Here is a 12,441-nt window from a genome sequence, read left to right as displayed (position 1 = left end):
CCTGTTATCGAAGTATATCTCCCCTGTTATCGAAGTATATCTCCCCTGTTATCGAAGTATATCTCCCCTGTTATCGAAGTATATCTTCCCAGATATTGAAGTATATATCCCAGATATTGAAGTATATCTCCAGTTATTGAAATACATTTCCCAGATATTGAAGTATGTCTCCAGTTATTGATGCATATCTCGCAGGTACTGAAGAACACCTCCCAGTTATTGAAGTATATCTCCAGTTATTGAAGTATATCTCCAGTTATTGAAGTATATCTCCCAGTTATCGAAGTATATCTCCCAGTTATCGAAGTATATCTCCCAGTTATTGATGTATATCTACCAGGTATTGAAGAACACCTCCCAGTTATTTAAGTATATCTCCCCAGTTATTGATGCATATCTCCAAGATATTGAAGTATGTCTCCAGTTATTGATGCATATCTCCAAGATATTGAAGTATGTCTCCAGTTATTGATGCATATCTACCAGGTATTGAAGAACACCTCCCAGTTATTGAAGTATATCTCCTAGTTATTGAACTATATCTCACAGTTGTTGAAGTATATCTCCCAGTTGTTGAAGTATATCTACTAGAGATTGAAGTAGATCTTCCCAGGCACTGAAGTCCATTCCTCCACACATGAAACACCCTCTCCTTCCCTTTTGGCCAACTGGCAGCCATGTCGTTTAGGAGGAAGAGGGAGCAGGGACAAAACCGTGCAAGCCTCCCACCCACTGCCAGCGGTACTCTCCTCGTAGTCCACTGACATCCAGTGGTGGCTGGTAATTTTAGCAGGGGGTGATGACACACATACACTCACACCCATGCATTCACACACACACACACACACACACATCCACTCACAATACACACTCCCAAATATTCATACATACAAGCATGCATGCACCAATTACTACAACAACAAAAAACACACTTAAGTTCGCAACTCTGTCTCGGAGGTCCCAGAAGGGTTGGGACTGCTGACTTCTCTCATGGGCTGACCTGAGGTCTCAGTCAGCGAGGGAACGTAGCATTCCCTATCTTGCCGCAGAGTGCGATGGGGTCAGTGAGACTGTTGACCCCGCTCCGTGACGAGGTGTCACTGATTGACACTCAGCCCTCAGCAGTTCAGGTTTTAAAACTGAGGAGCCCATGACTGAGGCAATCAGTGACACGCCCCCTCGTCACGAGGTGAGCCTTCAGGTGCTTTGCCAGCAGACGTGGTCACACTCATAGGAGTAGTGACAACCTCAGCCTGACCAAGTGCAGCTCAGGCAGTCAGGAGCCTATACGTTCAGCACATCTCTAGCTCCGGACTGCCTGACCTTTGCTCAGCCTGACAGACACTTTTCGTGTTGGGCAAAAGATGAGGCCTGGAGTCTTTCATCACTCACAGATTCACGGGTCTTTGGCTGAGTGGCCCCCTCCCTTCAAGGATTGGGGCCCCATGGAGGGATGGGCCCCCTTGCACGTCAGAGGCTTGGGGGGCCTGCGTGGGTCTCCGAAGAGAAATTGGGAGGGACTACCAAGCTACTGCCACACGCAAGGCTTATAAGTGACAGCAGCTTGTCTCAGGAGTGGGGGCCTAGACTCGCGCCCTAGGTGGCCCTGCTAGTGGGGCTCACATCCCTGAACCCCAGGGACTGAGGTTTGCTTCAATGATTTTTTGATTTAAGTTTGGATGCCTCCAAGGCAACAACCTGGTTTTGTTTGCACACATCACGCAGCACATGGGAACAAGTGGTTTCGTGTCTCTAGCGCCTTATAAGGCAAAGTTTAAACAACTATTTAAAAAAAGTATGGAACAATGCTAAATAAAAAAACAATAAGAATATAGACATGCTACCACTAGAGGCATTATTACCAATAAAGTCCTTATAAGTGCAAGTTACATCTGGAAACATGAACACTTACTTGAAATGTTGCAGATGTCTTTTTAATGGTGTTTGGCTATGGAGCAGGCTTGACCTTGCATCGACCTCTGCAGCGCCTGTGTGGCAGCGCTCCTCCAAGCACTGTAACGATTTAGCTCTAATGTCCACCATTAATCCGGGCACATTAGTGTGGGCTGCTCTGGGACGTGTCAGTGGCCTGGGATTGGAGGCTGTCAGACAGCCGGAAGGAATTTAAGATGCCTGGAGGCTGACGTCACACACAACCTACACACACCATCCCAGTCTGAAGACCCTAAGGCTTCAGGAGGCGGGACAGATGTTAACATCTGTGCAGTCTGGGGCGCCTGCAAACATGCAACTTCCAGGATTAGACAGCGGCATTGCTGCAGAGGAGGAGGCGCCGCGAGGCCCCAGTGCCGGTCCGAGGCGCTGCCATGGAAGACAGAGAGGGTGGACTGCTGCACGGCCTGCATTGTGCCACATAGCACACATCACAGGTTCCACGGTACAGTGCCTGGTGGCAAGTGCTTGGCAGCAGCGCTGGAAGACTGCCTCCAGGCACCTGCCTGGCTTTGCCAGTTACCAGTCATTACTGGAAAAAATCGTTGTTTTATGGAAACATATGTATCATAAGGTATTTGTGGCTTTTATATACAGGTACGTGTTGAATTAGTCATGAATTATAATTAGCAGTTCATCATTCTTGTCATAATTAATCTCAGTAGGGGAAGGTCACAGATTTTTTTTCTACACTGGGATCGAAGCCTCGGTGGCTTCGGACAGAGCCTGCTTCACTGGGATAAAGCGTCACCCTACGACAGTCGACACCTTCTGGTGACCGCTGACCAATCGTGAAGGAAACCTGCCCTGCCCTGTTAAGCCAATCAAACACTTCCCTTCATTCGCAATTACTGGCACTGTTGATCCTGCTCAACTATCGCAAACTGCATGTCCAGATGCACTGGGGGCAGTGCTTACTTTGTGCTTGTTGTTTCTGTTGCGGGCCACCAGCACTTATTTTTGAGGGCCGACACTTATTTGTCTGCCTCAAGCCTTTACTGCGAGGAAAAGACACATATGGGAAAGCCGGAGGAACACAAAAACGGAAAAACGTCACTAAGGGATAAAGCAGAAAGCTGCAAGAGTGAGTTGAAGGGGGCAGGGAGTGGCTGTAAATGGACTAAATGCCCGAGATGGCTTCAGTATCCTGTTGCCTCAGTATTCCGTGTTCGCACATTCAATTGCAGCAGCCACGTATTTCAGAAGAGAGCTTTGGGAACCAGCACCTTTTTATTTACAAATTAAGCACTGACTGGAGGACTTGTGTGTAGTGCAAATGGGTTGGGTCTCAACCATGGCTTTGCTAACATGGGGGTATAAGACACCCCACGTGCCAAGGACGCCCCATCCAAAATCCCTAACATGTCTTCATACGCCACATCCTCTAGCCTTACTTCCTGACACAGCATATGCAACGGGACATCCTGTTCCTGCTGCGCTGAGAACCTGGAGAGCAGACCTACTGACGCTCTTACGATTGAGCTGGTTGGAAAGGCTCTTTTTAGGGGTGAGAAAAGCTGTGCAGGTTTGTCCTCTTCAACTTTGAGAAACTTTTTAAAGCTTTGCATTCTTTATTAGTTTCTTGCAGCACTGCCCCGGGGATTACGAGCCCCTTCTCCGCCAGTGGTTTCATGGCGGTAGCACCAACATGAAAAGGCTGGCGGAGAACTTGTAATGGGCAGTGCAGGGCCTCCCCCCGGCCACCACCACCACAATGTTCACTGTCGGCTTTGCACAATGTGAATATTGTGAGGATGCTGGTGCACCCTGCAGGCTGCAGCATTACTGCGGAGACAATGTGTAGCCTCTTTCCCGCTAGGCCAGCAGGCGGAAATTCAGGTTTTCGCCTGCCGACCCAGTAGGAAACTCTTAATGACATCGGCAGGGAGGTCGCCACGTAGGCGGCGGTCACACTGTTGGGAGTTTGGCGGACGGGCTTTCCCATCCGCCAGATTCATAATAGGGCCCTATATCTTCCCTGCAGTGACCAAATCTGCGTAAAAATAAACAAGTCGCCCTAAATGTATCCTTTTTTGCTGATCACTTCTTTCTTTTTAGAAAAGCAAATCAGAAGGAAAATCCGGCTTGTTTTGTTTTGTTTTCCTTGTTTATACTGCAGCTGGAATGATGTCCTGTGACCTGCCTTTCACACTGGTTGTAGGTTCTGTCAGGAAGAAATATGACCTCACAACTCAACTGTAATGACTTATTACAGTTGAACAGGTACATTTCTACTAAGCTGTAATAAGAAAATAAAGTAACAACTGTAGGATACTAGAGATGGCCTCCATGCAGGTATAGCAGACGCCCTTGTATTATATGTCAATACCGCTTTCAGGACTTTGCCATAGCCTGTCTCCTCCACAGACCTTTGTCAGGGATCACCCATCAAGAAATGAAACTCTGCCCATACAGGACAGACTTCACTGCTGTTTAATTCCACCACACTAGCTATTTCACACGTTTATAAAATGCAAAAGAGAGCGTGAGGTGGAAATCCAGAAGTGGGGACTGCACCAGAGAGATGCCTAAATGAAAATGGGAATATCATTATTTGGTTTTTGTATTCCTTACAGTATATTTATAAGTACTCCTTCTTGTCTTTTAAAGGGAATCATCATTAAATTCATAAACGTTGAATATTTCACGTTATAAACTGTAACTCTGAACACTTACAAACGACTTTCTCCCGCCACTCGAAAAAAACGAAAAAAGCCTTACAGACATTTTATTTTTCTTCTTTTTTAAAAGTATTAAAATGTAAACCTGGCTTCAAGACGACCCAAGTTCATAAAAAACCTTTACTCTTGCATTTAAAAAGCAAAATAGGGGAAAGGGCCTGAAGCTGTTCTGCAAAAACAACTTTTATCATGGAAACACCCCCAGGCAGAACAGGGGCAGGTGTTTAACTCCTGGCGCAGCAGGCTACAGTCCGACCAAAAAGGGCCATATGCAGCAAATCCACAATTCCAAAAGGACATGTTCTGTTTGTGAAGTCTTTGCACCTGTTGTGCATCTTCTCAGGTTATTGCATTGCATGAATGTTGCAATAATCTCCATACTTCTTTTTTTTAAAGAAAATCACTTTGATTGATGGCTCCGTCACCGCCCAGTCAACCTCCATGAATCCGCGCAGGAATGTTACTTCGTTCAAGATCGATTCGGCTGCGTCAGTCATTGTGTTGACCATGTGCCTGTGGAACCGGTGAAGGCCAAAATGCCCCCCATCGCTTAGGGATCCTTGCGTCGCCTCAGTTTTTAAAATGATATCCCTCACATATTGGACCCTCAATTTGTTGTCTTCAACGTCGTCTGGTATAGTTCGAGTCACTTGAAGGTTGTAGGGACTCCCTGACTGAGCAGATCCACGGTGCTGGGCCGCCACTGTCCGATCTCGCTCCTTCCCATTCTGGCTAAGACTACAGACCTAGCAGTGAACAATCAACTTCCCTCCTTTGAAACTAGTAAGTTTCTCAACTTGCATCAAGTCGCTTTAAGTCAGTGTCATGTATGTGAGTCGATATGAGAATCAGCCCTCGAAAATCGACACCTCTCCCTAGATACTGGAGGATCTGCTATTCTGATTTAACTGGATCCTTTTGGCACAATCTACAGCCCCACTGTCTCCCGGAAGTTGTAGGGGATGGGAGTGTGACAGGGTCCATGCCTGGACAGAGAGCAAAAGATTCAGCTTATCCCACTTCCTCTCCTCTTTGCCCTCTAAGAGGGGGGTGGGTTCTGCAGGGTCCTGTGCTCGGTTCCACACCTTTGGGTCGGTACACGACCACCCCTGTCCACTTGAGTAGGACACATGGACTTGTCTTGTTTATTTAAGTGGAAGACACAATTAGAGATAGACATTTACCCACACTCAGAAGCAGCTTTTATTTAAAATACTTTTAAAGCTTGTCTGCAAGCTGTATCTCATGGATAAATTCCAACCACTTGAAACTGACCTCAGATGAGACTGAGATTAACATTTTTCGGGGTGTCAAATTCTATTTGGTCTGATTCTTTGTGGGTCCCCTCTAGGAGTACCACTGCTCCTATCTCGAACATGCTCATAATTTTAAATCATTTTTGCAAATTGGACTTTTCGTCACTGATCACAAAACTCGCCACCTCTTGTTTCGAGACTCTTTGATTTTTGTCGCTAGTGTGTTACCGTAGAACTGCGGTCTAACCATTCATCTCATCCAAATTGGACCACAGCAGTGCAATACTTTTAGGTCTTCTATAGCCATCTTCAGATGCCTACAGGCGCTCCAGAGTATGGGTGGCCATTCCATTCTTGGTGTCCCTAGATGTGTTTAATCTTCTGGCCGTGTGCCTGTATTACACTGGCTTCCTATTCTTGACGGTATACTTTTAAGAACTTTGTACATCTCTCACAAGGCCCTGTCCAGTCACGGCCCTGCCCTCACCAACTCCTGGTTTAGTACTCGTGGTCCTACCTGCTCTATGGGTCCTGGTTATTCTAACCTGTTGGTGCAGCCTCACATCAGACGATCTAGACTTGGATACAGGATTTCTCATTTCTTTGAGTTAAAACATAGAATAACCTGGAACCTACGAAGAGGTGCATTCCTGACCCCTTCGCTTCCCTCAAAGGCCTTATAATTTGGCTCTTCTCTCAACTTTCCTGACCCTGGCTACACTGGTTCTTATCGTGCTTTTCTAGTGCTGGGATAAGTTGCTAAAGGCACTGTTTGCGCTTTGTATGTATAGTTCATTCATTCAGTTTTGATGACAAAAGGTGATACATTAAGGGGTCATTATGACCCCGGCGGTCGGCGGAACACTGGTGGTAATACCACAGTCATACCGCGGTCTCTCCAGTATACCGCCAGGCTTCAGCTGGGCGGTCATAATCCCCATCCGCCAGCCTGTCCATGGCGGTAAACACCGCCATGAAAAGGCTGGCGGTAAGGGGGACTCGGGGTGCCCCTGGGGGCCCCTGCACTGCCCATGCACTTGGCATGGGCAGTGCAGGGGCCCCCAGGCACAGCCCCATGGCGCATTTCACTTCCCGAATTACAGGCAGTGAAATGCGCGACGGGCGCTGCTGCACCAGCTGAACACCAACATTACGGCTGCTCGATTACGAGCCGGCTTCAATGTTGATGTGACTTTTCCGCTGGGCCAGTGGACGGAAACGCTGTTTCCGTCCGCTGGCCCAACGGAAGAGTCATAATAGGGGGCCAAGCATGCCGCCAGCACTGGCGGTATTGTGGCGCCGGCGGCTACGGCGGTCTTTTTACAAGACTGCCGAAGTCGTAATGAGGGCCTATATGTTCACAAGGTGGTGACATGGGCACCACATTTAAAAAGAAGCTGCTTGATTCTTCTGATCTCTTTGGTTCTGTTAATGATCCACTCATGGTGACGGTGCAACTAGTTGGCAGCTTGCTTGGCCGATCATCAGAGTTCTGCTGGACTGGGGCGGTGTAGGACTCTTTTCACATAAATAAAAGGTAGACATTTCGATGCCTTCGGCTTGGGTGGACGAAGTAAACCACGCGCACCACACATGAGACTTCTCAGTAAGGTTCACGCGCCCTTCAGAGCTCTGATGCTGCCAAGAAGGGACACTCTCCAGTTACTAGGAGAGGCCAGAAAAATGCTGGCACACTCAGGATGTTTATATGTTCCAAACAGAACACAAAGTTCATCTGTCTCATCTAACACAGAATTCCTTCCTAAGATAATGACTGAGATGATTCAGAAATGTAAGTAGCAGTAAAAAATTAATCAAATTTCTGTAAACAGCAACTCACACGAATGCTTCTGAAGAGCCATCTTTGCAAAAGCAGCAACTTGTAAACTATGCGTGTTCACCGATTTGAACTCTAACCTGTATGATTTAGAACATGGAGGGGGTGTGATGGACTCATTAGAACAACAGAGGGCTCCAGCAAGAGATGTTTATGGAAGGGAATGTTACCGCCCTGTAACAGTACTTGAGTCCTGGTATCTACTCCAGATCCGTAAACTTGCATGTCCCGGTGGTAATTTAAAAAAAAATGCACGAGGGAATATTTGAGCATCAAGGAACCATTTCTCACATCCTGTGATTCGTTGGAATTGTTTGCTACCAGTAATCGACAATATGTCAACAGTGGTGTGAGGATCAACCGAGGTGATTGTACTTGTCGGCGATTGTTTAGGCCATGTTGGGATTCCTTTTTTTAATGAGTTTCTAATCTTTCCATACATTTCTGTTACTACATTAAAAACACTGTATATTTTATGCTTCCATTGTGTAGTGCAGGTCTGCCGGCCGGCCGGTCAGCAATTCGCATGTAAAAATCCCTCAACACAACAGTAGCTACACACACTGCGTCATCTACGAAACATAGGAAAATATTGTTCCGGGCGGGGTGGAAACAGATCCCCACGAGCTGCCCGATGTTTTGCTTGGGAGAAAGGATGGGAAGTCTTTAGAGCAGCTGGCCTTGAGGGTTGGTGGGGGATACACACTTGAGTAATCCTTGTACAACTGAAAAGGCAGAGACCAAACTCTTCTAAAGTGTTGCCGCAGGCTGAAACTGGAGCCCGCGACTCTGCTAGCTCCCAAATACTTCAATATCTATGCAACATTGGTCAACCGCCATGGGGAGACTTGGTCTTCAGAAGAGAACTAGCATTCCGGATGGACATTCCACTGAATTAATAGTTTTAAACAGTTCGGATTCTACATCCTGGGTCCAGCTTTTGCCAAGTGGAGCTCAGTTTGTCCCACTCATGCAAAGGTTGTAAAGAAAATGGGTCTCAAGTTGACTTAAGACTTGTAGAACTGCAGGTACATGCAATGGATTTGATGAGCCTCCTTCAGCTGGGGGTCCTGCCTTATTTCTCATTTTCACCACATCACTCTTCTCACGGGGGCTTGTTTCTTGGTTTCTTTATGTGGCTCATCTTTGAAACCACCACTCAGCGACCCACCCGGAGGCTGCCTCGCTGCCTTCTTTCAGCCGGAACAGGTCTACTGTAGGGAACAGCGACTAGCTCCTCGCTGAACTAAACCTTCTGTTGAGAACAGTGTCTATGTCCTTGCTAAAATGAGTGTTTATTTAGGAACAGTGTCTAAGCCCTCCTGATTTGAGTCTTCTGTTGGGAACATAGTTTAAATATTTGCGGAAATAAGTCTTCAGTTTGCAACAATGTCTAATTCATGCTTAAATTTGGAAACAGTGCCTAAGTCCTTACTGAAATCCACACCGATTGCATCCACCAGCGTTCTCTGTTTTTGGTGCTATTGTCTTGTCGCACATTCAATATGTGTTATGTGTCCGTCCACCCTCCGGGAACCCATGCTGCGCACACCTTGGCACCACTCACCTTCGAAGGGCTTGTCCAGTTGCACCCAGTCCCTGAGGATGAGGTTGCTGTAGTCCTTCCCCAGCCACAGCTGCTGGTTCTCATCCAGAGGGGGGCAGCCCGCGCTGAGCAGCTGAGACACACCATTGCAGCTGGCTTCCTCGAGGTTGGTCTAGTGAGATACAAACCAATGCAGGCACTGTCACTGCAGGCAGGAGGAGCTCTCTGCAAGGCAAGGAGGAGAGGGGGAGAGAGACAGACAGACACAGACAGACAGACATACGGAAAGAGATGAACCAGAGAGTTCAGAGGCAGGAAAGGAAAGAAGCCGGGCAAAACTTCACATGAAATGAAGCCGCAGAGAATGACGACAGAGGGAACATGCTCAGATCTGCCCTGGCTTCACCAGAAAACCCTTCGGAAATAATTGGGAAATGCATAGGGCGGCGAAGATGGCATTTAGCTGATGGGAAGAGGTGGTCATGGAGAAGGGAGGTGTAGTCTAGCTGGTGGTGGCGGGGTTGGGTTGCTGTGATGGGGCAGTCAAGGATCAGTGTGGCTAAGATGCAGGGACAGCAGAGACCTTGTGTCACCTGCGAAAACAGATGCACACACCCTACTTCAAAAACACCCTGTCCGAATTGTAACTGTACGTTAATGTTTCCCCAAACTAATATATTATTAACCTAACCCAGAATTGAACGCTTGCTGTCAAATACTATTAGCGGTGTTTTATGGGGCCTTCATGTATTCCTAGGAGGCTGCATAAAATGACAATACCGAACAAAGGTACCATCAGAGGACGTTGTTAAGCCTATATTTCCTTGGCCTTCAAAACAATTGTTCAATAACCAGAAAGATATGTGTAGTTACATTTATACACTGTGTGCAGTTTTCAAATACAATTAACACAATGTAGGTGCTCCAACTGTCAGAGCAGTCACAGTGAATAGTGACATGGGTGATAAGTGTTCTGGTGTTATATGCAAGGCAAATACTGGAGGCTGTTTAGTATTATAACTCCTTTGAAACAAGACTCAAAGTTAGAGTACAGTTCCCACATGTTACAAGTATGTCAATGTTTCGACCCACGTGAGCAATTCCCAGTGTCTTCAACAGGACAGCGTGGTAGTGACCATAAATGCGGAATAACCACAAATGAAACTTATATCAATAGGTCCCCCAGTGACAGGACAAATGTACAGATCCGATGGAACGCCTGGGAATGGCCAAATCTGTTGGCAAATAATATTAGACCAGGCTTAAATTAATAAAATTAACCCTGTCCTATAATAAATGACATTGAGTTTGACCGGATTTGGGATTATAAAAAGAGTTGACATTTTTATAGGGAGATATTTATGTAACATGGCAATTTTGGCAGTCTGCATTTTTAGTTCTATATATTTGAAGGGTACGTTTTAATAAGGAACCCCCTGAAGCTTGCATAGGACTTGCAATATCGGTTAAGCCCATCACCACCCGCAGAGGAATTGCCTCTGATGGTCATTTCAAGATAGCCAAATGCAAGCCATAGTGTGGCTGAAAGGTTAAGAAACTCACAAACCAACCATGACACAGTTTTTTACAGGCCTCACATGGACAATGTGCCAAATATTCAGCAATGCACATATTCAATGTGAGGGAATAAAAGTGGGCTGTAAGCAGTGAAGCCTCCAGTCCATGCTCCTATGTTGGCACCACTGAGGTGATAACGTGTCCGGCAAGAGCCATCACCTGAAAACGCTCAACACTAAATGTACCTCTGAATCTCTTACCTGCTGTTCGGCGTGCAGGCTTTGGAAACAGTGCGCTGGGACGTCAGTGAGCTGGTAATCGTGGTTATCCCAACGGCCGTATGCAAGGTCCAAACCTCCGAGGAACGCCACGGACTGATCAATGACCACCATCTTCTCGTGGTGGGCCCAGAGAAAGATGATGGACGATACGTGATCTGGGTGACGCATGACCTAAAGAACAAGAGGGGACAGGAGGAGAAGTGACCACTGGAACTAACAAGTCCAAGGTGATGGCAACATGACACTCGTTCAGCTCCATCTAGACAACTTAATCCTCTCATGTCCAGCTAAAACCCACTATAATTTAATCAACACTCCCAAAGCATGCATTCACGCAGAGTTCAAAGCTCAACTTGAGGCCTGCTAAGATTGTTCAGATTTGTGACCTGGATCATTTTAGCTCCTCCACACCTCAAAATACTCAGCGCTGTCCCCGTATTCCGCCATCCCTGGTACAAGAGAGTCTCACAACCAGACCGTGGCTGAATTCCTTCTAGAATGTTACCAGACCTCTGCCATCGCAGTCTCCAGTTTCCTCACACTGTGCCCCTACAAGGGCCTTGAACTAGTTACCTTTCACCATCAGTGAGGCCTTGCTGCACACTTCCAAGAGGGAAGGATTCAGGTTGCTGCAAGGCCCAATCTGACAAGACTGGCGTTTCCTATCTCTTAAGTGCACGTTTTGACCGCTCTGGTCCAAATACAGACACATCCTTCGCAGGCTTTAGGGACCGCACCAGCCACCACCCTTTTGTTATTAACTAATAAAAAGCACTTTATAAATAGAGCCTCAGAAATCAATGGAATTCCAACTGGATGAAGGGACTGTTAGGAAGAGGAAAGCACAGTCGTAAGGATTTCAACACACATGACCACCGGAGAGCAGGGGTGGAACTAGCAAGAAAATGGGAAAGAACACAGAGGGATTCGGGCGCAGCGCTTTATAGAAGAATTGTCCGATGCTGTATTTTACTTGTTTCACTTGGCATCCGATGTAAGTTGGTGACTAGGGAGATCCGGCGGAACTTTCTACGTGAAAAGAAGAGTCTCGCAGCGGACTGTAGGAGAGCCGTAAGTGGGCCGAGCAACGTGTGGAGCACCTCTACAAGCATGGCATTGCTACTGTCCGAGCAGAATATACACAGCGCACAGACGCTGTTCTGGATGAGTGAAGTGAAATGGAAATTGGTTGCTTTTGCAGTCACTTACTTGTGGAAAAGCAATGAGTCTAGGGCTGGTGGCCAGAGATTTTACTGTAGAAGATTGGGAAGGGGGACATCAGTGACTTTTAGTTCATCAAGGAGAACTGGCTCAGCTTAGGTCTTACATTTTGCCTCACAAGAAAGAACTATCTGTTTTCAGGGATTAA

The 12,441-nt window shown here is 46.8% G+C and overlaps 1 protein-coding gene across 2 annotated transcripts in view; it reads right to left on the bottom strand.

Moving 5' to 3' along the window:
• The window catches only part of PLD2 (phospholipase D2), a 205,023-nt gene that overhangs the window by 52,713 nt on the left and 139,869 nt on the right, over positions 1-12,441 (bottom strand). For both annotated transcript variants that reach the window (XM_069215728.1, XM_069215730.1), the window contains 2 exons: positions 11,052-11,243; positions 9,295-9,445 (listed from right to left, as the gene is read on the bottom strand). In XM_069215728.1, coding sequence (XP_069071829.1) covers positions 9,295-9,445; positions 11,052-11,243 — 343 coding nt within the window. The remainder of the gene's footprint in view (positions 1-9,294; positions 9,446-11,051; positions 11,244-12,441) is intronic.

The sequence above is a fragment of the Pleurodeles waltl genome, chromosome 12 (genome assembly GCF_031143425.1).
Source record: "Pleurodeles waltl isolate 20211129_DDA chromosome 12, aPleWal1.hap1.20221129, whole genome shotgun sequence".
Lineage (NCBI taxonomy): Eukaryota > Metazoa > Chordata > Amphibia > Caudata > Salamandridae > Pleurodeles > Pleurodeles waltl.
This window is presented reverse-complemented; position numbering and strand designations above follow the sequence as displayed.